Source organism: Pagrus pagrus (genome assembly GCF_965226575.1).
Source record: "Pagrus pagrus genome assembly, chromosome: 19".
Classification (NCBI taxonomy): domain Eukaryota; kingdom Metazoa; phylum Chordata; class Actinopteri; order Spariformes; family Sparidae; genus Pagrus; species Pagrus pagrus.
The window spans coordinates 10,063,619-10,090,212 of record NC_140203.1 but is presented as its reverse complement, the minus strand read 5'-3'; the positions used below and the strand labels follow the sequence as shown (position 1 = coordinate 10,090,212).

The 26,594-nt window shown below is 41.4% G+C and overlaps 3 protein-coding genes across 8 annotated transcripts in view; 2 read left to right on the top strand and 1 right to left on the bottom strand.

Annotated features, from left to right (window-relative positions):
- The window catches only part of znf462 (zinc finger protein 462), a 55,714-nt gene extending 46,800 nt beyond the window's left edge, over positions 1 to 8,914 (top strand). For 2 of the 4 annotated variants that reach the window (XM_084383962.1, XM_084383961.1), the window contains exons 11-13: positions 2,002 to 2,338; positions 2,776 to 2,914; positions 4,348 to 8,914. In XM_084383962.1, the coding sequence (XP_084240088.1) occupies positions 2,002 to 2,338; positions 2,776 to 2,914; positions 4,348 to 4,558 (687 nt within the window). In that variant the 3' untranslated portion in view covers positions 4,559 to 8,914. Of the gene's footprint in view, positions 1 to 2,001; positions 2,339 to 2,775; positions 2,915 to 3,459; positions 4,294 to 4,315 lie in introns of those variants that run through there. The other 2 variants (XM_084383963.1, XM_084383964.1) reach the window with 2 other exon arrangements.
- A 3,826-nt stretch (positions 8,915 to 12,740) lies between these two features.
- rad23b (RAD23 homolog B, nucleotide excision repair protein) lies at positions 12,741 to 20,057 on the top strand. Of its 2 annotated transcripts, none has more exons than XM_084384013.1 (10): positions 12,741 to 12,953; positions 13,894 to 13,975; positions 16,167 to 16,246; positions 17,082 to 17,245; positions 17,356 to 17,411; positions 17,680 to 17,807; positions 18,163 to 18,295; positions 18,407 to 18,534; positions 19,322 to 19,525; positions 19,709 to 20,057. In XM_084384013.1, exons 1-10 carry the CDS (start codon positions 12,888 to 12,890, stop codon positions 19,820 to 19,822), a joined length of 1,155 nt encoding a protein of 384 aa, XP_084240139.1. In that variant the 5' UTR covers positions 12,741 to 12,887; the 3' UTR covers positions 19,823 to 20,057. The 2 variants fall into 2 exon arrangements, with proteins under 2 accessions (XP_084240139.1, XP_084240140.1); XM_084384014.1 differs by having other exon boundaries at positions 12,742 to 12,953; positions 17,359 to 17,411.
- A 2,893-nt stretch (positions 20,058 to 22,950) lies between these two features.
- Positions 22,951 to 26,390, bottom strand: klf4 (Kruppel like factor 4). 2 transcript variants are annotated; one of them, XM_084382632.1, is made up of 5 exons: positions 26,047 to 26,390; positions 25,792 to 25,903; positions 24,326 to 25,193; positions 23,597 to 23,767; positions 22,951 to 23,184 (listed from the first exon to the last, which is right to left on the bottom strand). In XM_084382632.1, the coding sequence occupies exons 1-5, from the start codon at positions 26,049 to 26,051 to the stop codon at positions 23,009 to 23,011; spliced, it is 1,332 nt and encodes a 443-aa protein (XP_084238758.1). In that variant the 5' UTR covers positions 26,052 to 26,390; the 3' UTR covers positions 22,951 to 23,008. The 2 variants fall into 2 exon arrangements, with proteins under 2 accessions (XP_084238758.1, XP_084238759.1); XM_084382633.1 differs by having other exon boundaries at positions 24,326 to 24,899.
- Positions 26,391 to 26,594: the final 204 nt, after the last annotated feature.

Below are 26,594 nucleotides of genomic sequence, written 5' to 3'. Positions count from 1 at the left end.
GCAGTTCTTGATCTTTTAAAATTTTATAGGGTTTTTTGTTTTGGTTTTTACTTTAAAAAATACTTGAATAAGTTAATAATGTTGGCTTTACAAGTAGAATAATGATAGAAACAGGGATAATAAGTACAAGGACAGAAAGAGGAAAAGCGCTTGTTTGATGTGATACATGTTTCAGACAAAACAAAACAAGCATCATAATAACAATTAGTGTCAATCATAATTTTTAAGAGTATGGTATTATTACACCTCTATCGCATTAAGATAATCATTTGGAAGAGAAGTGTTGCTAATTAAGATGTAGATCAAGGTCACAGTTACTACAAAGTTACTGCACATCAGACAGAGGCGCCAGATCAAAAAACTCTTACTTTGAAAGACCTGAAAAATCACACACACTGTCAGTCACTTGTACTCACTTAAAGGGGCACTATGTAGTTTTGGAGAAGAAATTGAAACTCAGAATTTTTATATTTACAATACTAATGAGGTAATAATATATCATAACTGAATAAACAAGCTTTTCTTAGAGGAAAACAAGGTCCCGAGAACACTGTTTGTAGCTAGAAAGGTGGCAGGGTCCGCCACATATAAACTATAGTTTATTTAGTTTGTTTAGGCATAAAAAAAATCCTTCGTTGAAGATCTTTCTCTTCTGATTAAAATTAAAATTTTGTGTCCAAAGGTCAAAGGTCAAGGTCACTGTGACTTCACAAAACACATTTTTGGCCATAACTCAAGAATTAATACGATAATTACATTACAATTATACACAAATGCCAAATTAGATAAAATGATGAAGTTGTGACATTTGATAATCAAAAGGTCAGAGGTTAAATGCACTCTGACATCATAATATTCTGTTAAAAATGTTGCCCATTATTCAACGCGATAGCTCTGAAACAACAACTATACTAACTCTAGTATGGTATTTGTTTCTATTTGATCTGATAACGTGTGCCTGTGCAGATTATCTTTTGACATTTGTAAATTATTCTCATTTGTAGCTAGAATGGCTCATTTTAGGATTTTGTTTATAATTAGAAGAGCTCATTAACCTTAATTTGTTTGGATACTGAGAGGTGCTGCTGATATCCTCTGACCGGTGAGTTTTGTCCCTGGCTATGTTTACACAAATGGATCCATATGAATATTTTCAATTATAAATAAAATGAGTACCAGTACATGTGACTTCACGGGTCGCTGAACGTCATGAAAGGTCCAGAAAAGACAATGCGCAAGTATTTCTCATACTGGATGAATTTTATTTCGGAGCAGGTGTTTTCACTGCTCGGAAGCATGTCTGCAGGGAGTATACGAGGAGGGAATTGCTCACAAAGAGTGATGTAATTTATGACAAGATACATAACCATGTGAGGGTCTGATACTGTCATCACAATCTTTGTTAAAATACCTCTCTCTCAGATCACTTTTCACTGACTAATGATCTCATGCTGTCCTGTACAGTACACAGATATATTTCTTTGTTTTCGAAAAGACATGGGGGAAGTCAGTTGTTGTACTTCGAGCTAATATAAATTTAAATCAGCCTCAAAACATAGATTGTGCTGAAGGACGGGCTTCTGCTAAAACATTTGCTCAGTTTTACTGCAGGTTGAATATCTCGTATCAGCAGGGTGTGGATTTGTGTTGAACCAAGATCAGAAACACCAGTTTTACTGTCTTAAACCAGTCGTAAAATCTGCATCAAAAAGGGTCCGGAATTTATAATTGTGTGGTTAATATTAAATATAAAAATGCAGATTACAAGAACAGTCTGCCTAAAATTTGTGTAATAACTTTTTAGTGGCATTTCACTATATAAAAAGAGGAATAAAGACCGAAACACATAAAATTTAACGCTATATGCGAATAAAGTTTCCACTCCTTCACACTGTTGAAGGCTTCAACAAACCGCAGCAGAAAAGAAAAGAGAATTTCTGAGATAAATCCTGCTCAGATCCCTCAACACCGAACTGACTAACACCTCCTGTTTCCGACCAGGTTATCCGCAACTTTGAGCTGATGGGCCGGGTCAACCTGGACCAGCTGGAGATGATAAAGGGACAGGAGAGCAGCGCAGAGGAGGAGGACGAAGAGCGAGAAATGATGGCAATGGAGATGGAGATGGTTGGAGGTGGAAACGTAGCTGCTGCAGAGGTGGAGGAGGAGTACGACGACGACGATGACAGAATGGTGATGATGGAGAATCTGGTGCGGCAGCAGAGGGAGATGGATGATGAAGAGATGGAGGACAACATCAAAGAGGAAGAGGAGGAGGAGGAGGAAGAGGAGGAAGAGGAAATCAAGGAGGTGGAGGAAGAGAGGCCTGCCCTCCAAGGTAAATACAGATGTTTGTCACTCTGCATATTTATTTTCTAAAGCTATAAATGTGCTTCTGCTGAAAAGTCATTTTCTGTCTTTCTGTTCAAAATGTGTGAAAATCTCCTGTGTCCTTTTAAGCCAAATCAATGGGCCCATCAGTGAGATGTAGACTGCTGTGTAATGAGTATTGTGCTTTAGTTGTTCTTCGTGAGAACTGTTTGTCCTCCAAAATAGCCAAAATCTCAATGTAATTCTGAATTGATTTCTCATTTCATTCTTCTAGCTTGTAATAAATGGAGTCACTTTACTGATATTGGTTGCTCACTGAAGGAGAAAGTAGATTTCATACCAGAATATTACTGAAGATCACGTTGAGAATCTTCACATTTATGTGTGGAATATTGATTTCCTGCAAATAAAGCAGTAAATATTTCCATGAACTCTATATCCCAGAGGTCCTTGCGTCTCCCACCAGCAGCACCAACAGCAGCTCTGTGCCGAGCGGTGTGGAGAAGCGTATCCCCTGTGAGTTCTGTGGCCGCTGCTTCACCAACAGCCTCGAGTGGGAACGACATGTCCTGCGACATGGCATGTAGGTTATTTTTCAAATTTCTTCTTCTTCTTCACTCTCTCCTTGCGTGTGAGCCTCCTCACCTGTCTCTCTGGTCTTTGTGCAAATGACAGACGATAGATGTCAGGGTGACACAAGGTGAGGGAAGTATCTCTCTCAGTGCTGCACTACAAGGAACATTTTTAGCCACGTTAGCCTTGCAAGCGTGGCTCTATAGATAGTTGAATGGATAGCCATGAAATCCGGTACACACATTCACTCAGTGAAGCAGGCTGGTAAAGTTGAATGCTAAGCCGTACTCATCGTCAGGAAGGAAGAGATGGTAAGATTTGGCCAGCTAGGAGCAGGGAAAGGCGAACAAGTCCACAGTATGTACTGCAAGGCTTATAAGGAAGTAGGAACAGGTGCGCAGGTGGGCGAGGGAAAGGCAGTTGATTTGAATGGCGTGAACAAAGGGTTTACTGCAGGGAAGGAGGGAGTGGTAGGTGAGTTTATAGATGGCAGAGGCAGAGAGCAGTTAGTAGGTGTGGTACAAGCATCAGGCTGACGTGACACTTGGTCCACAGGGGATGAATCAGATCAACAGTAGGAGAGTGCTACCACCAGCAGAACCTGTTGGTAAATCAACCTCTCACCCAAGCCAGTTGAAAGAGAAAAAAACATCTTTTCCACCAAGAAAAAGTCTTCAGTGCCTTTATTTGCTGTCTTTCAATGAAATATACCCTCCAGTTCTCATGCAACTGATGCTATTGCAGCTACACTAGCCTCTTGAGGAGCCGACATTGTCTTTTCAATCGGACAGTGGCTTCTCACGCTGGGCACCTCACCTAAACCACAGCCATAGCTGCCAATAGTTCCTCAAAGGATGCTGATTGGGTCAACCATCATGTGACCTCACAAGGTAATCTTGTGCTTCCATGGCGTTAAGGTTGATATTAGTGTCATGAAATTTGGTTCAGACATTCATGTTCCCCAGAGGATGAACTGTAATCCTTCATTCATGACCAGATAACCAGATAACTGCAAAACCAGTGGTGGATTCAGGCTGTTTGAGGGGCAGAGGCAAAAAAAATGAGACACGCAGCAGTGATATATTTATAGTAAAGAAACGTCACTTCACCACGTTTTGCCCCAGAGGGCACTATCATGGGGGATGATACTACCATCTGCCTCAGCTGTACTAATTGGCAAAGATTAGTATGCACACATGCTAAACAAAGACGGTGAACATGGTAAACATACATGCTAGACGTCAGCATGTTAGCATTGTCGTTGAGCGCCTGCAAGCATTTGGCTCATAGTACTGCTCAGTGTCTCCAGCACGACTGAAGACTTTAAGTCCTGTGTCTTTTCTGTGTATCTGCATATTGAAATTACGCCCCTTCTTTTGTAAGTCCTACATTTGTCCGTATATTTCCACAGGTTAAAAACACCTCTTTGTGCTTCATTGTCAGGATGGTAAACAACAGCCGGATGGAGACCGGCACCACCTCCTCAATCGAGGCCTCAGCTTCATCTTCCACCAGCTCCTCCGCCCCGATGGACACGGGTTTGGACCTGTCCAGCAACAAAAAAGAGGACGCTGATCTATCACTGAGAAGTCAAAGCCAGTACGTGGAAGACAAAGAAATGCTCGACACCAAAAAGGATCAACAGTTTGGTTGAACTGATTGTGGCCTCTTGGGATATTGTGCTTGAAACTGATAACTGATATTGGTTAGGATCAGCACTGAGTTGGATCTTAAAATAGGACTTCAAAGGAAACGAAAAGAGTGAAAATGAAAAAAAAAAAAAAAGACTTCTTATGAGTTGGCGCATTACTAGATTTTAGGTGTTACATATTTAAGTATTAGGTTGTGCTGCATAAAACGGCTGAGCTCTTTAAACGGGCAGTCCCCTAGGACAGATCTTAATATATTGGTAACCAATAGTGAACAGAACTCTTTATTGCTGACATTCTGGTCAAATCTACAGTGAAAGATCCCACCTAGAGAAAAACGAAGCTATTTATAAAGAATGTTGTCCAAAATGATGAACTAAATTTAGCTTTTTATTATTTGAAGCACCTTTTACACTCCCCTCCCCCTGCTCGTCCAAAACAGGGTTACTGTAAATTCACTTAAAAGGAGCAAACGAGATATGAAAGCATTTACAACCGTGGCCCACTGTAGAGCTACCCTTTTCTTGTTTCTTGTCGAAATCTGAGACCTTTTTTTCCATGTTAGCCTCGTGTTAAATGTGTAGAAGTATTCCTTGAGGAAGAGTCGCACCTTATCTATTTTAGTGGAATCACAAATCATTTTTTCTTCATTCGTAGGATTATGAAATTTTTCCCCCTCAATGTTTGTAGCAAATTGCTATATTTTATGTCCCTTAATATTATACTACGTATAAGCCTTCAGCCTGTGGCACCCTTCGCATTTTGACTGTGATATTTTATTGTCCGGTAATTTCACTGATGTGATGAAAACATGGAAATAACTGTTGAGATCTCCCCTCCCCTGTAGGATATGTTGTTCGTCGTCCAGGTTAAACAATATCACTCTGCAGATCAATATAACAACAGAGGTATTTAATGTGTCATAACTGTATCCATATTACGTAGGTGTCCGTTAAAGCTGAGCATTGCAAGCGTTACCCTGGAACATAACTACAGGTTTTAACATCAGTGGTGTGATATCATCAGTCATCATGATCACTTGATTACACTTGTCTTTTCAGTGCAAAATTTGTGATTGAATGTGGTGCATCCACGAGTGATGGATAAATGATAAAATGACCACCCAGGCTGAGTGTTGAAGCCAGTGCCCAAGTGCCTTAAAAATGCGGATATCCACTAGACGGCTTAAATGACTTTAAAAACCAGACAAACAATCAACTTCTCTCTCAAAATGCAAAGTTTTTCCCACAAGAATTTATGACCTCAACAGCTAATTTCACTTCTTCTAATGTGTGCCTTAGTGGCAATTTGGAAAGTCATTGTTTAATTAGGATCAGATCAGATTAAATTAGATTTGACTCCATTGTAATTGCATTGTAATACCAATACAAAGAAATGTGGTTTAGCGTCTAACTAGCTGAGCAAACCGTAGCAAAGAGGATGCTGCGGCTAAAGTGTCACAAAATATATAGATGTAAATATTCTCACTGACCTCTGGTGGTGTTTAGCCCACTGCAAATAGCTTTGGTTTATTCGCCAACGCTTTGAGATTTCTGCTGATGCATTAGAAGTGAATGGGACTTCATTTGTTAAACTCACAGCATTGAAAAATGTGTTTTCATCAGAATTACTTTACTTTCTTTCACAAATAAACCAGAACCTGCAACACGCGGGCTGAATGTGGCCGTTTAACAGCCTTATTGTCGCCCTTTGATTAGTTTGCTACTCGGCCCAGTCATTAGTTATGTCTGTTGCCAAACACAGAAATACTTTTATTTCAACCCAGGCTGTTTAACCAGGAGGAATTTAGGAGAGTCAACCCAAAAACAGAATGCTCCCAGCCACGGCAGTCGCTGGAGGGTAGGCGTTATGTTTCCGGGTCGCTCGTGCATCTGTACCGTTCTAAAGAACGCCTTATCTGAAGAATGCATCAAAGGAATATCTTAAAATTCGGCCCCCTTTGACTCAAGGATGAACTGATATGTATCCAAAAGGTCAACAGGTTAAATGCACTGTGACGTCATAATATTCTGCTAAAAAATGTTCCTCCCGTTATTCAAGGCGACAGCTCTGGATCAGCATCTTGACCGTGAGGCGGTTATTCCGGTTTCCTGCAATGTTGTACACGTAACGATCCTTTTTCAATTGTGAAAACCAATCAAGTGAAGAGAAAATAAAAAGTGAATCTTTTTAACATATTTATAATCCGAACTTTACAGCTCAGATGAAAATGTCCGGCACCTTGGCACTTTTCTTTTCTCTGAATCTGGCCCTTTTAAAAAAAAGTCGTTAATAGGCCTGAAATCAGTCGTCCCTCTGAGAACTGTTGACGGTGTGTTCTGTGTGTTGTGCTCTGTTATCTTGAGTAAACGGCCATGTTGTTTATGGAAAGAAATGCTGCTAGTCACTTTAATAAGTGTTTTTATTTTAATACTGTGAGCACCACAAATGAAACTCCATATAACAGATATATTTGGACCCATGTTTGCTTGATTGACAGATGTCTCTGCCTTTCACATTCAGCCCTGGTGATTACCTCTACTCCAAATTCAAAAACATCCTTTTCTCCCCACAGAAAAACTACAGATCCAGTTTTGACGTGATAAGATTATCACGATTACTGAAAAGACAAGTGTAGCCATGTCAGAAAAACCTTTAACCATATGTTTTCAAATATATATATAGAATATATTTGCCACTGGGACTGTATGTTGAAGATTGACTTTTCAAAGGTGTCAAATCCCCCGACTTTAACCCATTTAAATTCTCATTGTGTATCGACACAACCTGCATTTGTGTGCTTCTTTTTAGATGCAGTCGTCACGTTATCGTTGATACTGAAAAAAGGCAGAGATTGTATTTGTTGGAAGTTGCTGCTTGAATGCCCTAAAGCCTTATAAGATAATAAATAGCAATTAAGTCAAATTTATGTCCAATTCAGATAAGACCAATAAGCAACATTGAACAGTCTGAAATAAAAATGGCTGATGACTACAATATCAAATTAGTAGAGGAGGAGCACAATTAATGTAATTGTGTTCTCGGTACCAAAATATTTACCAAGCCTGCTGTGTTTGCTGCTGTGATTGTCCTTCCTGAGCATTGAACCATTGATGGAAATGGGAAATCTGGGTTCGGACCATAGGAATAATGGAATTAGAGTTCTAATGGAACCCAGGAGAACTACATGTTTGCAGCCATGTATAGAAAAACAAAACTACTCGTTAAGTGTTTGAACTGTGGTGTTTCAGAAAGGATACTTTAACCCTTTTTTTTCCTTTAGGTGTTCTCATTTCTTAAAAAAAAGACGAAAAAAAAAAGGAATTTAAAGATGATAGCTAACCCTCAGGGGCTTTTTGAGTCCCCCAATCCAACATTATTACACTGTCGTACAATGTCTGGTTACAATGAAAAATATCTCCTTTTTTGTACTGTAATGGGAATGAGCAGATAGGAAGAGCAGTGTGGTTGTACAATATTTAAACACGTGAAGGAAAAATGGCGGACAGAGCTTTTATTGTGAAGGAGAAAAAGATGGCAAACTAAGAGAAAAGAAAATATTTGTTCCTTTGGGGGCATTTACCTAAACTGCTTGGTCCTTTTTCTGGGATTGGCCACCGTCTGGGTTCCCAGTCAACCGATAGATCCCTCTGAGATCTAGCTGACACTCCAGTATCTTCTATCCACGACCAGTGAGGGCATCAGCTCACTTGCTCCTGCCCTTAGTCTACCCAGTTGACAATAGGTGGGAATGTAGCAACCCCACTGAACTCCTCAGTCCTTGTAAAACCTGAGAAACCGTTTGAGTTGGTGCTGAATCTCAAAGCCCTTTTTTTCTGTTTTTCAGGACCAGCTTGTAGCTTTTTCAAAGTAAAACTGTTGTTGTAGAAATAAGCTTTGTAAGGCAGCTTGTTGCCCAGCGCGAAAGCCCAGTGCGAACCATAACGATGATATACTGGGCCGTTCGGGTTAATGAAGCTGTCAAACCCAAAATTGTTTGTCGGTCTGTGATCATTTTAATAGAAAATGACTATGAATCCCTCACTGTGTGCAGTCTCTAGACTGTGATACTCCCAGTTTACCCAAAGTTACGCCCCTGCTGACAACACACTGGATACTTGTATATATGTTTGGTTTGTTTCCGAAGCATTTCTCTTTTCAGACTGTTGTCTCCATAGTTTGACACTAGAATCTCTCCTTCTTGCCTTTCTTCCCATATAAATCTGATTACCTGATGGTGGGTTGTGATGTTGCCTAGAATGATTGTTTACAATTTTATTCCATTTATCTCTGGATATTCTGTAAATATTGTAATTCATTGTCTTTTTTTAACTTGATAATAAAGTTATCAGATAACGGTTCATTGTGTGGATGTCCTCTTTGTACAGACACGTCATATGCTGTGAATTGCATCAGAAGTTTAGGGTCAAGCCGGACCCATCTGATGATTTTTATATAGAATTGTGGGACGACGATGCCTTTTTACCTTCTGATATAACTTTTTATATATTTTCTGCAGACTTGATACACTTTATCACAGATATTAGCACTTCCTCATAACTTCCTCTGCCCTCTAAAGCAGCACAGATGTCAAAGTACCAACATTTTCCAATAAGCAAGCTTCCTGAATAGCAAAATGAGAATAAGGTGTCAGTGAAAAGAACATTAATGCATAAAAATATTGTCAAACTTTATCAAATAGTGAGTATTTCATGTCATTACTTGAAGTTTATGTTGGGCATGATATATTTGAATACCCTGCCAAATATTCTCCACACTAATTAAGGACATTGCTGGATCACCTTGATCATAAATCATCATCATCATGAAAAAAAAAACATGAGACAAGCATCCATTTACGTTTTGTGGTAGCGAGAGGGGCTGAAACTCAAATATATTTCCACTAGGAGGCTCCTCAAATGTGTTTGACAGTTTCTCTCTGGATGACTCTGGCTGATAACCTGCTATTTGGTCCAGCACCATCTTTGTTTTTTAACAGAAAATACCTGATGACACTGCACTTAGCTAATTGGCAAGTGGTAAATGGACTTGCATTTCTATAGCGTTTTTTCCAGTCTGCTGACCACTTAAAGCGCTTTACAACAGTTGTCACATTCAGCCATTCACACACACTGATGGCAGAGGCTGCAATGCAAGGTGCCAAAAAAATTGGGGTTCAGTATCTTGCTCAAGGACACTTCGACTTGGTACTTTGAACCAGCGACCTTCAGATTACTGGACAACCTGCTCTACCTCCTGAGATACAGCCGCCCCAAGCATGCTAACAAACCAAACCAAAATGTTGCACATGGTAAAAATGACCCTGCTAAACATCAGTTAGCATTGTCATTGTGAGCATGTTAGCACACCCCTGCCGGCTCTTTGTCTTGGTTTCTTACTGTTAATTTACATATTTAAAATTGAGCCTCCTCTGTCATTAGTCTGCTGCTTGTTCATAAATTATGTTAATATTTATGAAGATTAACAACAGAAGACGGACACCAGAACCACTTCAGCCTCTGCTGGTGACACTCAGTGGAAACAATCTAATCATTAATTACTCGTCCTCCAAAGTTAATCATGCACTTTGTAAAATCTCTTCATGGTTATCCACTCTAGCTTTAGTGCAACATGTTTCCCATTCCCAGTGACACACAGGATTTCCTTTGTAACATGTCCGCAGGGCCCCTTGGAACAACCAATAATAGTCCCGGCAGCTTGTCCACAGGAAATAGCTTCGGGCTGAGAAGGCATCTCAGTGGCCTTCAACTGTGTTCCACCCTTCCACCCTTCTGTTGCTCTCTCTCTCTCTCTCCCTCTCTTTCTTTCTTTGCTGACCAAAACCACAAACCTTGCAAATGCCAGTCATGTGCGTGTGCGTCTTTGTGTGTCTGGGTAATGTACAGGCATGAAATGCTTGAGTACCACAAGTCATTGAGATCAGCGAGTTCAAGATTCAGGATGTTTATTGTCACTCCGGTTGTTCAAGTACACTCATGTGAAAGTCTATAGCTCGGAGACTCCACTACAATAATAAGAATAATACAATAATCAATAAAGAGAAACAAAAACAGAGTATGCTGAATAAAAATGTGGACAGCAGGGATATGGTGCATGTGTCTATACTGTCTATACATGTATGTACATGAGACACAAATATAACGGCAACAAGGGTGTATTGTTATCGTGCAAAGATTAAGTAAAAAATAAGTTAAACTGTATAAAAGGAGCTCTCAGCAAGTCCCACTCTCTCTACGGTGCCATCTAACCAATTCAGCTATGTTTCCACTTTATCTTTTCCCTGTATCACCAAAAAACAGCATGTGGAGTAGTCTGTCCCTGGTGTCTTTCTGCTGAAGGTCTCAGTTGTCCTCAGCATTTCCTCCCCTGCCTATTTTAGAAAGGGGCAAAGTCTTTATTTCACATGTCTAACATCATCTCTTAAAAATATCTCCAAGTCACCAGGGATCAGACTGTAATCTCTGTGGCTCACCACATCAGAGGGGGCCGATGGCAGACTGACGACCCCTGGAGACGGGAGCAAGAGGCACAGCCACAGTGGGGAGAGGGGAAAGGAGGACACTGCCGCTGCCGCTGCTGCTGCTGCTGCTGCTGAGTGGAGCAACAAAAGGAATGCCTGATGAGAGCGTGCTCGGGCCCGGGCAGGCGAGGGCGCACTGCTCCCGCCGTAATGACTGGATGGGGAGAGGACTGAGTGTAGACAGAGAGAGAGAGAGAGGAGGGAAATTCAGGGTAGAAGAAGAATGAGAGTGTTGAGAGGAGTGGCAGATAAAGATAAACAGACTCATAGAGAGTGAGTGGGAGCGATATGAGAATAAGGTTGAAGTAGTCTGGGGGAAGAGACCCCATTGAGCTCTAGCATATTATCTCTGGCACTTAACAGTCAAAGTGTCAAAGTCAGAGCTGGGCAGCATGGCAGCGTATGAGCGAGAAGTCAATAAAGCCTCTGAATACTGAGTGCTGGATACTCACATTCCTCCATGCTTGAAGGGCCGGGGATTTGTTGAAATTTATGATAACAGCATAAAATGCTTTCTAAAGTTCAGTAAGGGCGCCGTTTATATTCTAACAATGTCAACTTTGAGAGCATAGAGACGAAGCTCCAAAAACATGAAGTATCCAAAGGTAAACTGCAAGTAAAATGTTGAATCTGTCAAGGATTCTTGAATCAGAAATTAAAACTAGCCAGTTAACAATGCTTTGGTTTCAATGGTCGAGTTGTTGCTCTGCAGTGACACAACTTTATGTTCGCTGTTACACCCTGAATTAGCCGTGTGTGCATGTGTCACTCTAAGTTATGTTCCTCTTTTTATACTGTCATTATACTGTCATTTTCTGATTACTGGAATCAGTGTTTTTTTTTAATCCGACTGCTGATCAAATAAATACATTTTATAAAAGCACTACTACTACTGTCACTGATGCAGGCTGTAATCTGCAAAGTAACTAAAGTTATCAAATGAATGTAAAGGAGTAAAAGTGCAATATTTGCCTGCAAAATGTAGTTGAGTGTAAGTATAAAGTAGCGGAAAATGGAAATTCTCAAGTACAGCACAAGTTCCTCAAAATGTACAGTACAAGTATATTCAAGTACAGTAGACAAATAAATATACTTTGTTACATTCCATCAATGAGCTTTACTTTAGTATTTCTATTTTCTGTGACTCCACACTTCTACTAAGCTCCATTTCAGTGGCAAGTAATCTAATTTTTACTTTACTACATGTATTGACAGTTATAGTTACTAGTTACTTTGCATATAAAGAGGATTTTGAATAAAGAACATGAAGCAGCATATAATGTCAGTAGTTGGCTCCATATTAACAAACTACAACATTTAAATGCTGCTTACATGTCAATGCATCAGTAATAGGTACTCAGTAAAACAGCACACTGTAATAGTAGCCTATAACACTCTAAGAAGAGCCATTCTGTGTAAAAAGTACATTTTGCTTACAACACCTCTATGTTTAAGTACTATGTGATGTTGTAATGTTGAATAGGACTCTTTCCTGTAATTGAGTATTTTAAAAAACTAAGGTTGCACAACTTTTATTTATTAAAGGATCATGTGATGATTGCAATGAAAACTCCCAATTCCACTCACAAACAGGCGGAATTCACTGCAGTTTAAATGCTCACCAGGAGGGGGGCGCTGTTGCCTAAATATCACCCGTAGAAGAAGAACGGCGAAAAGTCATGGCGGCTGACAGTTTGTAATGAGCCAACGAAAACAGACAAGATTCTTGCAAGTTGGACCCACAGCGTTTAAACCAGGCCCGGGGATACAAAAAAAAAAACACAGACGGCAAAATGCAGATAACTTTGAAAACCTTACAGCAGCAGACGTTCAAAATCGACATCGATGAAGACGAGACGGTGAGAATTGAAACCATGCATTTGTCTAAGGGGGGTGGAGTGGGAGTTGGGTATGTCCTGGAACGGAGTACTTTAGTTCATAACCATTTCAAATTAAATGAGCGATAGATAGGTCTGCCTAGACCTCACGAATACATTTTGGATTGAGTACATGTTCGGGGTGGTACGGCTTGTGTTTGACCCGCGATATGAGACAAATTAGCTCAATTTGTTAAATACCGATCAGATAAGTAGTTTCTACTGCCAGCATTTAGCCGTAGCCCACTTCAGGTTCCAGATTGAGGGGGGGTGAACAAGTTAGCAATAACGCTGATTAGCTTTTGTAGAAGAATAACGCGGAGTTATGATAAATTATTACAGTTCTGTGAAATACATTTAATTAGCACGACTTAGGTGACAGATGTCAATTAAACTTAAATGTTGAACGTTACTTAGTCAGAGCCTTTAATGTTAGCTAACATGACTTTGCTGTAATTTTTAGCTAGTCTGAAAGTTGTAAACCTCGACTTAACGTTGTGTTTGGTGATAACAATGAATGTAACTTTAGAGTCCATGACTGTTCACTGTATATTAAACTATAGCCACATTTCGCAGCATTAACAGTTATTGTTTTACTTTCGAAAAGCCTGCATATTACGTTAGCTACGTTAGCGTAAATAGCTACTGTACACAGTCTTCATATGAAGCGTTAACGTTACAATACACGTGAACATTTTTATGTTCTCGTTATAATTCACGTTATTCTGTCAATGTTTAATTTAAATTCAGTTTACAACATGCTTTCTGGGGTCACTGGTAAGGAGCCAGCAGTGTTATGTCTATACATGAGCAGTTTTATGATGGTGTTAGCAGTTGTCCAGTTCACACTTTGGACTTGATGACTCTTTCTACAAAGAGGGCTGGGTGAAAAGGTCACTGTAACAAATCATCTTTTTCACAGGTGAAGACGTTAAAGGAGAAGATCGAAGAGGAGAAAGGAAAAGACAATTTCTCAGTTTCTGGACTGAAGCTGATATATGCTGGTATGTCACAGGCTGCTTTGACCCTTCTTAAATCCTCACTTTTCCACCTTTACTTTCTGTGCGAGCCAAAGTCTACACTGCCTTGATTTCCAGGTTGTTGATCAATGGTTCAATGATTTAAAAGATCTCGCAAAATAGCTGCCTTTTGTGTTTTGTTGGATTGTATTGGGTGTTAATGTCATTTCTGATGCCCATTACACTGTCAAATTATGATAGCGATGCATGTGAGATGCTGATGCCAACAGAGAACTGTTTGCAAACTGTAAAACACTCACACCGGTCAGGAAGCACCTTGTTTATCCAACGTATGCGTAGCTGAAACGGACGTTTATTCTCACTATCCAATGTGTTCCCTTGGACATCCCTAGCTGAAATGGTGGTGAGTCGATGTATTTGCTGTCTGCAAGCCTTCATGCCAGCGTTTTCTTCTGATGCATATTTGGATCCACGTCGTCAGTGTTTTGTATTCTGCTCAGTCACAGGGAAATGTGTCATAAAAACGAACAAGCTAGTAGATTTGATTCACAGTGCTCTTGAAGCCTGACGTGGGCCTATATTAAGATTATTAAAATGTTGCTGAATAGTTCTGCATTCAGAAGGTACCTCTGCATCACAGCTTTCCTGTAATGGTGTACTGTGAAAGGTTGTAACATATCCTTTAGCAAATAGCAAATTGTATGCTATAAATGTAAAGGGGAGAGTGAATGTTGAACCTTAGTGGCAAAAAAATTGACAAAAACCCATCATGAAAATACACTGGCGTTTATGTGCAGTATAAAAACAGCATTATAAACGTGTGGTACACCTCCAGATCTTCTCAGAAATCAAGGCAAAGTGACTGTTTTTCCTGGAACAGCTCTCATCTCGCTGCTGCATGCTGATAAATAATTGAAACTGCTGTCTGCTGTTTAATCCCTCGTTGGTTCACTCGTGGTTACCTTGCTTCCACCGCTGTGCAGTTCCAGTGTTTCAATGGAGCACAGTGTGGCATTTTCGAGAGAAAGCCCATATCAATCGATCAAATCCTGCCTGGATCCCCCTCTTACCCCATTATTTAGACTGGTTTGTAACATCCCAGTTATTGTTATAAGAAATACATTTTTATAGGGTTGTTCTACTCATGTGTTTACAAACAAAACTGATATAAACAAGCCTTGAACACAGTCGGAAAAACATGATTTCTAGATTTAGCTTTTGTTGTCGCCTGGCGTCTTGGTTTGTGAGTCATAGCACGAGGCTTTTCTGTAGTCTACCGTCGAGTCACTGAGCCTTTCAATCAAACTTTGATGAGACAGAAGTTGTTCAGCTCTTTGTCTTCCTCGTTATCAGTCAGATTATGATATGCATAGTAATAGAACTTGTGTAATTGTAAATAAGCATCTGTCTCCATATCTATTGTAGCTGCCTGTGCTTTGTTATGCAAATGTACAGACGCTAGAGTTATTTAACTCAACGGGCACTATGTGTCATTTTAGATTCTCTGTGATAATGCACATATATAAAAATGCAGTGTATCAGAGCAGCTGCTGAAGGCCTGAAATGTCTTTATTAGACAGGTAAAACAGATGCATTAAAGCTACGGTAAAGGCTGGTTATATCAAATCTCATGTAGCAAGAAACCTGGCAAAGAACACACCTGTCTGTCAGACAAATGTGAGCCAGATAACTGCAAAGGTTGCAGCTCGTGAAAGCACAAGAATTTCAGGACATACCTACCTTCATTTGTTTAAACAAGCTCTGTAGTTATCTGTCTTTCAAAAGATAGATAAAGCTTGGGGAACACGGGGGGGAAAACCGGTTGGTAATTACGTTTTTTGTCAGTCCCTCGATAACACCAGTGTGCTTTGTGTTTAAACAATCAAATGCGACAAACTCCCAAGGGAGGATGAAGACATTTTATAGGCAGCGTGTATGTATATGCATACAGTGTCATTTAGACACTGGAGTTTTGTGAGACCTACCTCAAGTGGCTTCTCAGACACACAACAACACAAAACAAAACAAAAGTTACTGTTTTACGCCATAATGAAAAGAAGCAGATGTGGCGAAGCAGGCAATTTTATCCGATCAACAACCGTCTATTCAGTGATGAAATGTGACACCAACTATTGTTACATCCCTGTGTTTAGTTTCAGAGTTCACGTCAGGTAAAGTCAACAGAACTGTGACTCATTTTTCTGTTTCTTCACAGGTAAAATCCTCAACGATGACACAGCCCTCAAAGAATACAAAATCAATGAGAAGAACTTTGTGGTCGTCATGGTGACAAAGGTGCGGGATGTAGAAATAGTTTCAGTAAATGGCAGGTTTTGTTTGTGACATTTGTCTTGTAGAAAATCACAACCTTGAATGTTAAAAATAGGAGCGAACGGTGAGATATGATTAGGATTGCAGCCTGCTCTTTCCACTGCCAACCACTTATGTCTGTCTGTCTGGAGCTGCTGAACGAGGCTCTTATGGTGCACTAGAACAAGTAGCTCACAGTGTGACCACTGTAGGCTGAGAGTGGGGTCAGTGCTCTCAATGCCTGGCTCTGGTTTGCCCCTATATATTGCAGTATATTGCGGATAAGATGAGATGAAGATAAGATTATCTTTGTAGATGCACGCAAATCCATTTTCCTTAATATATATAAATATATTAAGGTATATTATATACATTTAACTGCATTTGATTTGTGATTTCCTCATGTTACCTTCCTGCTGTGATACATACATGATGTACAATGTAATACAGACATACTACAGGACAGTGTAGAATACAGTGATTGGACTGTATTTTGTTCCTGCGGAGGTGTTTAGAGGCCACACATTTAGAAAGCTTCACCTATTTTAATGTGGGAGCAAAAACATGATTTTAGGCAACCCTAACAGGGAGTAAATTTAATTTGCGATCGGTATATCTGAAAGAAAACTCATTCTAGTTTTATCACAGAGTTTAATTCCACAATGGCCTTTATTAGTGTAATTAAAGGATAGCCAGGACATTGCTTAAGCAAACACGCCCCGAAGTAAAATATAAAGATGGACCAAAAGTAACGTTTTGATGGCAAATTATCCACTGTGACTCTACATATTTTTATATTATAAATTGTCTCGACTTTCAGGCTAAAACGGCCTCACCCACCTCCTCAGCTCCCAGCACTACAGCCCCCGCTGCCCCTCCCGCCTCATCGTCCAGCTCAGAAACGAGCACAGAGCGAGCCTCCGCAGACGACAAACCAGAGGAGAGACCGTCTTCGACTGCTGAACCGGCTACCACCCCTGTCGGGTAAAGATGGGTAGATGTTGGTCTTTCACTATCTTTCTGGTTTCATTGTGCCTTGCTTTGATAAGTGATGTGCAGGTCACGCCTCACCCAAGGTTTCTTTTCTGTCGCAGCAGCTCTGAGGCTTCAACAAACACAAACCTAATTGATGAGGCCGTTTCAACTCTAGGTAAGGCTGCATTCGTTAGCATAATGTGTTGGTCATTATTGAGCGGCATTTGTGCAGAAATTACTTCCTGCCTCAGTGCCTTTAAGCCGCATCTTGTATTTTTTTTTTAAAAATCATTCGCGATTAAAAGTAATTGGGGCTTAAGTTCTTAATTTTCTGGCTTTAAATATGGCCAATCACAGCGCTGCACTTGACAAAACAAAAGTTGACCCACTGAGAAGCTCTTAAGTCCCACCACTACTGATAACGCACTCGGTGTTTCCTTCAGTGACAGGCCAATCATATGACGCCATGGTGAACGAGATGATGCTCATGGGCTACGAGAGGGAGCAGGTAGTAGCGGCTCTGAGAGCGAGCTTCAACAACCCAGACAGAGCTGTGGAGTACCTGCTCACAGTAAGTACAGTGTTAATGTCCGTGTCCGTGGTTTTGGTGAATCATAGAGCTTAGCATCACTGCTCAGGTCAGGATCTTACACAGGTATCATTTGGAGTGCCTGAGGAATGTGTTAATTTGCAGACATTTATGTTTACTCACGACTACATTTGTGTCTCGACATTGACATTCATGACATGGTTATACAAATCAAACACTTCTCAAAAACTCCCTCAGTTGCTTCTTGAATAATTTGAATCCCAATATGACTTTATTTAACCACAAATTTAAGTGAACTACAAGTAAAACTGATTCTCAAAATCAAACTGTGACACCCGAGCTTGGTTAGTTTAATGTTTCATGACTTTTCTTCCAGGGTATTCCAGGCAGAGATGCAACAGGACCTGACGCAGTGGCTCCTGCAGTGAGCGGAGCTCCTGCTCCTGCTGCACCCACAAGCGGTAGTAGCGCCCCCGCCAACACTGGCTCTTCACCAAGTGCTGGAGGAGGTAAGTAGCCCATACTCTTCTGCATAATCCAGCAGCCTCAATGAGCAAATCAAAATTGTTTTTCTATTATTATCCTTCTGTGACTTTCTGACTCTCACTTGAAACTTTCAGTCAACCCGTTGAGTTTCCTAAGAAATCAGCCTCAGTTCCAAATGATGCGGCAGCTGATCCAGCAGAACGCCTCCCTGCTTCCTGCCCTGCTGCAGGAGATTGGCAGGGAAAACCCAGAGCTGCTGCAGGTGAAGCACTGACAATGTGTTTTAAGTGACAAGTGTGGATGTGCTTGAGGCCCTTGACACAGTTCTGAATTAATAAGGTGATATGGGTTGGAATCGCAGTTCAATTAAAGGGTAACTCCACCAATTTTACACATTAAAGTGTGTTAACAGGTCTTGGGGAGTACTACTGCATATGTGAATAAAGTAGCGCAAAGTAGTGTATTGCCTCCAGTGATGTCACTCAGCGGCGAGTGGCATTGTGGGTAATGTAGGCGCTTGGTTTTGAAAAGGAAGACGTGGATTGTAAAAGGTGATATCTCTGGAGCCGCTGTATCGATTTTGATCATTTGTTTTTAAATTGTCCATCATGAGTCCAACAGTGTTATAGGAGTGCATTGCAAGACCAGTGGACTGCTTTTAAAAACCTGTCACCTACATTACCCACAATGCAACAGCCACTGAGTGACATCACTGGAGGCAATTTATCAGGTAAAGTGCAGCTTCCTCTGGAAACACAAAGACGTTTTAAGAATTTTAACAATCCTGCGTTGCAAACTGAAGGTGCGGAGTTGGCATGACGACTGCATTTAGGACGCAGGATGTCTTATGAACGACACTTTTGAAGGGATTATGGGAATTGTAGGATCTAGCAGTTTGAGCATTTTAGAGACTAAAAGTTGCGTCTGTTTTAAGACCCCTAAATGATTTAGAAAAAAGTGTTTTTCAATAATATTTTTCTCCCATTCAGAGTTATAAGTGCCGAAGAACAGTAAACAGTCATATGTCAACTGTCCATTTACCACTGTAGGAGATAAGCAGCCATCAGGAGCAGTTCATCCAGATGCTTAATGAACCCAATCCAGAGCCAGTGCCAGCAGGTGGAGGAGGAGGAGGCGGAGGAGGAGGAGGAGGAGCAGGGGGAGCCGGAGGGGTGGCGGCAGGTGACGCAGCCGGCGGGAGTCACATGAGCTACATCCAGGTCACGCCGCAGGAGAAGGAGGCCATTGAGAGGGTGAGGAGGAGCACAACACTGTCACTGACCTTTTCCCTCTGTCCAAAGTTCAAAAGTGCTGGAATGTGAATCCTCACTTTTATCTTTCACACAGTAGAGATCAGTCAACATGAAGCACAGGTTGTCACTCGCTTATTAAAGTATTGTTTGTCTAACTTGCAACTCTTCTCGATCTTATTCCAGCTAAAAGCCTTAGGATTTCCAGAGGGACTCGTTATACAAGCCTACTTTGCTTGTGAGAAGAACGAGAACTTGGCCGCCAACTTCCTTTTACAACAGAACTTTGACGATGATTAAAAGTGACGTCTTCGTTTTGACTGTTTTCTTATTTCTTCCTCTACTTTTCGATCGCTGATATTGAATATATATGTAAAACGAGCCTTTTACATTTCCAAAACAAAACGTTTTATTCTGTACTTCCACATTCACCTTTTCTTAATAACACTGGATCATTATGGTGTACACGGGCAGGCTGTTTGTGATCAGTTTGAAATGGAGGAATAATTAAAGTACAATAACTTTGCATCAGAAATTACCTGTGTTATTGATTTTTTTAAACACTTTAGTTAAAACGATATAATTCTTTTGATAAGGATTTGGTTTGCGATGGTATCATATGTCGCATTATAAGTGGGGTTAGTTCAGATCTGGAAGTTATGGCAGTATTCATGCACTCATATTCTGTTTTGACAAGTTATGGAGATTTAAATGCAACACTGGTTCCTTTTCTATGTTACATCCCTCATCTGCATGTAAATCTACATGATTGTAGGCAGCAGTCTGAACTGCGATGCATATATGAAGGCATTTTAACATGTATATAGTTTATATACATGTTGTAGGGTTCAGTTGCAATGACTGTCATTTTTACAGAAAAATAAAGTTTTCAAAATAAAATGAAAGTCGTGCCTGTTCTGCTGTATTTGCTTGAAGTGTGACTGCAAACATCAGAATGTAGGCTGTGACTATCATAGCACTAAATACACTTTTTGTGTTGGTTGTGTACAGTCACTTTATGACTATTGATTGATCCCGGTCCCAATTTATTGGTAAACTTTTGCCTTTTTTCAGAGAGTAATTTGTCCACTAGACCACTAAAACACCAGAGAAATCTGATGATGCCTTTGATTACAGAGGGAAAAAATGGCTAACTCTGCCACAATACATGCACAGTAGACCACAGACACCTAATTTCAGAGAATTTTGTATTTTCTTTTATTGCATTATTAGGTTAAAAGATAAAAAAAAATGTTAAAGTCAATCAGTGATCACTAGGATCACTATAGTTGTTTTCTTTGTTCCAACTTCCAAAAAACTGGGATAAATGTTTGAGGTATTTTAGGTCCTCTTCTGCTGGGGACCTCACAACCAACAGAACTCCTGTCGAAACAACAGATCTAACCCGCTTCTTATATTTTGCAGGTTGCCTCGGGCTTGTTGGTGAACTGCAACATGTTGAATTATTTTTAAAGGCCTAAAAATGCTCCATGGAAGAAAGGCTAAAACTCCAAGAGCCCTGAACGTGCTTAAGTTGACCTATAGGGGGCAACATAGACCGCAACATGTTTCCAAAAGTTAACACCATCAACACCAAGGTTCTGGAATATGTGTGATCGCAAAATAAGTGAATATCAAAGGTGTGATTTATATTTTTCACTGTGGGAAGTAAATGTAGCAGTAATAAACTCTGTTTATGTAAATAAACTGTTAAAGTACAACAGTTTGACCTCTTACCAGGCGACTTAAAACAGTTGAAATACATATTTTAAGACCTTGTGGCCCTTTAATGAATACAAAAGTTTGGCCCTAATGCTATTTAAACTGCGTCACTAATTTGTTTTTGTTGGTCGTTTGTACTATTTAATAATTTTAAGACATTTTTTGCCATTTTGATATGATGTTGCCAATCTATACAAAAGAATTGTGGGATATAACATTAGCTGAACATTTACAGGTCATGCACCATCAGTGTTGAATCAATTTTAAGGTGATATAACTTATAAAAAAGACAAATTATTCACTATATGTAAGTAAAACTGTGGTAATAACCTATGTTTATGTAAATTCAGTTTCGTGATATTGTCATTTAACTTTTTTGTAAAAAAAAAAAAAAAAAACATCTAGTTGGATACATTACATTCACCACACAAAATGATGCAGAAATCATATAGCAGATACACATCAAGACGCTATCTTGCTGTTGCATCTTTATGGGTTTTATTCATATTGTGCGCCTCAGGGGCTGCAGCTCAGATTTGGTGTCACCCTTGAATGTCAGCCAGTAACTCTGCTGTCCTCCCCATTCAAACCAGTGACAGGTGGAAAGAGAACCCCATGGAAACAGGACATTTTTTTGAAAATCTTTTTTACCGGCAACATTGTGTTGGCTTGCCTGCGGCGATCTCACTATTATCGGGGGGGATATTGTGTGTGTGTGTGAGCTATTGCTGCACTTTAAATGGGCTTCTCAATTTACACTCGCAGGGATATCTACCATTACTTTCACTGCTGATGTTCACTACTACTCCTACTGTTGTTTACTTTCTGGGGTCAACATGTTTTCTTACTGTTCTTCAGGCGATAATGAGCATGAAGGTCAATGTGGGTTTTCTTATTTCAAATACATTTTATTATACTGTAAAATACAAAACAATAACAAAGCGTTTTTATTCACAAATGTACAAAATTTAAGATTATATTACATATTTTGGCTATAAACAAAAAAATCTTTGTTCAGAGTTCACTCATTCAATACAAAAATATGAATGTCTCATATAAATTATTGCACTTTGCAGCTGCAGTGCATTGAAGATTGCCATCACCGTTTATAAGTGAAGTGTTCACCTGATTTAAGTCCGATTGTGGAAGAGAGGTTTCTAGGAAACACATAAACAACCATATGGCACTTTTTTCATAGTTTTCACCCTTTTTGTATATTTTCCTTAATCTTTGGTACCTTTTTCTTAAAAAAAAACCCTTCAGAGTCACTGAGCACCGTTCTGTATAAGTTAACATTGTACCTGAAATTAATGGCATTGCAGGTGAAATGTGTATATAAATATAGATGTATTTACTAATACAGTGTGTAGTTGTTAAGAGAGCCTATATTGGCGTGTTGCTGGTAGAAGGCCTCTGGAGATGTTTGTCTGTTGCTCCTGGTTTCCCTGACAGAAATACACTTCCAGTTAAAAGCTGTTGGCACCTGGTCCTCCAAGTTTTGTCGGTTAAATAAGACAAATTCCAGTTTGGTCCCTTTCATAAAAGTTTACAACCCTGACTGAGAGGTCTTGTCGAGTCACCTGCGGGGGATCGGCCTCGAGAGAAAGCTCGAGGCTCTTGAGAAAGTAATGCTCTTTTTGCCGTGAACGCCACAGCTTGTCTAGTTCCTTGACGACGGCCTGAAGGCAAATTATGGTTTTTAAAAAGTTTGTTCTGCTGACGTCAGTTTATTTCTGGAGCCTTCATTCCCATCGCCAAGTCTCATCATAAGTGTCTCTTCATGTGGAGAGCAAGGTGGTCCGATCTCGAGAAGGCCCGGTCGCATTTCTGACACTGAAACGGCCGGTGGCCTGTGTGTTTCCTGTAGTGGCGTGTGAGCTCATCCGAACGTGCAAACTTCCAACCACAGCCCTCCCAGTCGCAGTGGTAAGGCTTCTCCCCTTTGATGGAAACACAATACACACATGGAGCAGTTAGTGGCAGCCCAGAGGTTAAACTGGTCCAACCTTTTCGCAGGAGAAAAGAGGTTCGTCCTGTCCTGCAGCGAGCGTATAAAGGCCGAGCTAATCAGCCTGGGGTTTGTATTTGAACAGGGATCAGTATCAACCTGTTGTACCGCACCTGCCAAACGACTACCCCATCCCCCACTCATCTAACCCCCATTCACGCCTCAATTATTCAATGTGTTGGAGCATTATGTGCAACAGATGTGTGGGATAGTAAAAACAGCATGAAAGAAGTGTGTTAAAGAGCGTTTAATAGCTAACAAAGTTAAGCTTCCTGCTTCCTGCAGGTGACATAATTTAATTTATAACCAAATATAAAAGGCATGAACGTGACACATTTACATACCTGTGTGCGTGCGGTGATGTGCTTTGAGGTGGGAGCTCTTCGTGTACGTTTTCCCACAGCCGACGTAGTCGCACGTGTGCGTGGCGACCCGCTTCCTCGGCCAGGAGCGCCGGCCACGCTTGGGCTTCGGTTCCTCCGGCAGGCAGTCGCCACTGGTGATCATGAGGGGCTCTGTGGGGCCAAATGTCAAGGTCATTATCACATGTAAGGAGAAAATAGTCAGTGTGGAAATATATCAGATTCAACACGGTGTTATGAGGTGTTACAGTTTCCAAAATGGCAGATAGTTTTGTGTTTTGGAGAGCATGTAATCACTTTAGACACACTGGTTGATGTACGGTAGAGAAAGTCCCTAAAAATCAGCTTTTATCTCATAAAAACTTGTTAAAAACTGCAGATTTTTCACAGAAATCTAAAGTACAAAAGCATAAAAAGGAACAATAAACACTGACTGTCCAAAAATAACTTAATAATTGCACATCTTGTTAAACATCTGGGAATGTCTTTGAAGGTTTGTTGGCGAAGGAAATTGGATGTAGGTTTCAATCCTTTTGAACTGCTGGTTCTGGGGTATAATTGTAGCCCTTAGATGCATTTAAATAGACTCTTTGTGTTCCTGTTGTCTATTCTGTTTTGTGATGCATTTTCTTTGATTTAGCCATAAAAAAAATCACAAGAAAAGTTCATAAAACAGCTCTGAATGATGAGGATAAAGGAGCGTGCGCTCACCTTGATACTGCATGGAAGATGGCTGAGGATAGGAGGCGTAGCCCTGCGTGGAGCCGTGGTGGTATCCCTGGGGAGGTAGACTGATCTGAGAGTGGGGATGCCCCAGGACCTCCCGGCTCAGAGGATGGTCTGGCGAGAGGGAGGAGGAAGAAGATAACCTGCCACCACCTGTCATGGATCTCCCTCCACCAGGGAAGCCATGTAGCTCCAAGTGGCCTGGGCGCTGCTGCTGCTGGCTCCCTCGACCCTGGGAGTTCACCCCAGCCAGGTGCAGGTCAATGGGCTGCGAGATGGTGCAGTTACTTGGATTCTCCTGCTTTATCCTGTGGCACGGAAAGGAAGGCGAGACCCTTGAAGGGTCTGACACCGCATTAACGCAGGCCTTGGTTACGCTCACGCCTTGGCTGTACTCTCCCATGTCCATTGTCGTCTTGACCACGAACTTGCCGTGGAGGCTGGTGGGGTGGAGGTACGCCGGGTCCAACTCGGGCCTCATGAGCTCTGCTACGAAGCCTCCAGAGGGCGAGACGTCGCTGATGTCTGGGATGGTATAGAGGAGCTCGCTGGCGGTGCCCTGAGGGGAGGGGAGAGGGTAGGATGAGGAGAAAGAGCCAGGGGAAGGAGACAGGGCCTGGGCAGAGCCGCATGCCATGGCCTCCTCCTGCTGCTGCTGCTGCTGTTGCTGCTGCTGCTGGAGCATGGAGTTAGACAGGATGAAGTCGTAGTCTAAGTCCAAGTCAGGCTCGGCGTGTTTTTTTGACATGCTGGGGCTTGTCGTGCTGGTGGCAGTGGGATGGTCTGGGTCAGAGCAGCTGCTTTCGGTCGGCACACTGGGTCTCTTAAGAAGGGACAACTCCTCCTTCCATCTCTAGGGGGAAAGTTACAGAGGCATTAATGACTGTACTCTTCTGAGTGTTTGTGTTTGCAAAGCCAAAGCCAAAGCCAAAAATCACATTAGGTCTGTCCTACTTAGAAGCTTGTTTTGAACAGATAAGGACATGTAGTAAAAAGTCAGCGCTTCGAGGAGAAAGGAAAGCCTGAATCTGTAATGGAAAGATTATTATGACAGCTCAGCTACAGAGCTGCTGTAGCAAGTGTCCTTGGCACAGAGCACTTCCTAGAATACAAATTATTCTCATTCATGAGGAAAGTGCGCTTGGAGAGGGCTGGTGGTGGCACGATGAGCCTCGGGCTGCCATCAGAGGATTCTTGCAATCAAGTTTCGTAGTCTATTTAAGACCCACTGTGATGTTCAAATAATAATCAGAATGTTAGGCAGCAGGATGCCCCATGCATGCTGTATGAAAGCCTGTGTTAAAGCTGGTGCACGCCCCAGCAGAGTGGAGGAACAGCTTCACTGTCAATAAAACTGCATGCTTACATGTCTCGCCTCACATTTCCCCCTCGTGCCCCGTGGCTATTTGTCATGCGCATGCAACAAGAAGTGATCCCGGGCTGCTACTCACTAGATTGCCGCTTCCTATGGATTTACTCTTGATAGTAGGGCCGCTGGCGAACGTGGATATCGACGGCAGCAGTGTCCCACCTAAAGCCATCTCGACGTCATTTGGAGGCTGCCTGAAATCAAAGAGGAGAAAAAAAACAAACAACGTAAATCCTTGTGGAGCGATCCTTGGAGCAGGTATACAGTTATAGTCCACGGAGTAGATGCTCATCAGTTTGTTATTTATATAAAAAAAAAATTAAAAAAGTTTCCACACCTCATCAATGAGAATCTGGGGATGTAGAGTCCTGTGCGGCTCACTTGCACTTTTTTTTTTTTTTTCTAGTGTTTTTAGGGGTGAAATATTCCCCCCCGCGTTTAAAGTTTCTGCTCCGGCGTCGCTCGCTTATGCTGTATTCCAGGACATGCCGCCGCTGATGGGCGCGCCGGGTCGCGAAGCAGCCGCGCTGATTGATTGTGAACGGTTGGAGCGGCGGTGGCGTTGACGGGGAGGACGGAGAGGCGACACACGGGGGGAATCCCTCTCGCCTGTTGCCATGCAGCAGACCGGCGGGCTGTACTGAGCACACTGCGTGAGAGGTATCCTTAAATCACTGGAGTTTGACCCCGCCCCTCGTTGCTATGCGACCGCTTGAAAAACAATACAGCGCGAGGGAGAGGGAGGGAGGGGCGGGAGGGGAGGAGCACGTGGGGGTGAGGCGGGGAAGAAAGAGAGGGAGAGAGAAAGAGAGAGAGAGAGAGAGAGTGGGAGAGAGAGGTTTGTTTATATGCATAGCAACGGGACCAATCCTTACTGCTCTTGTC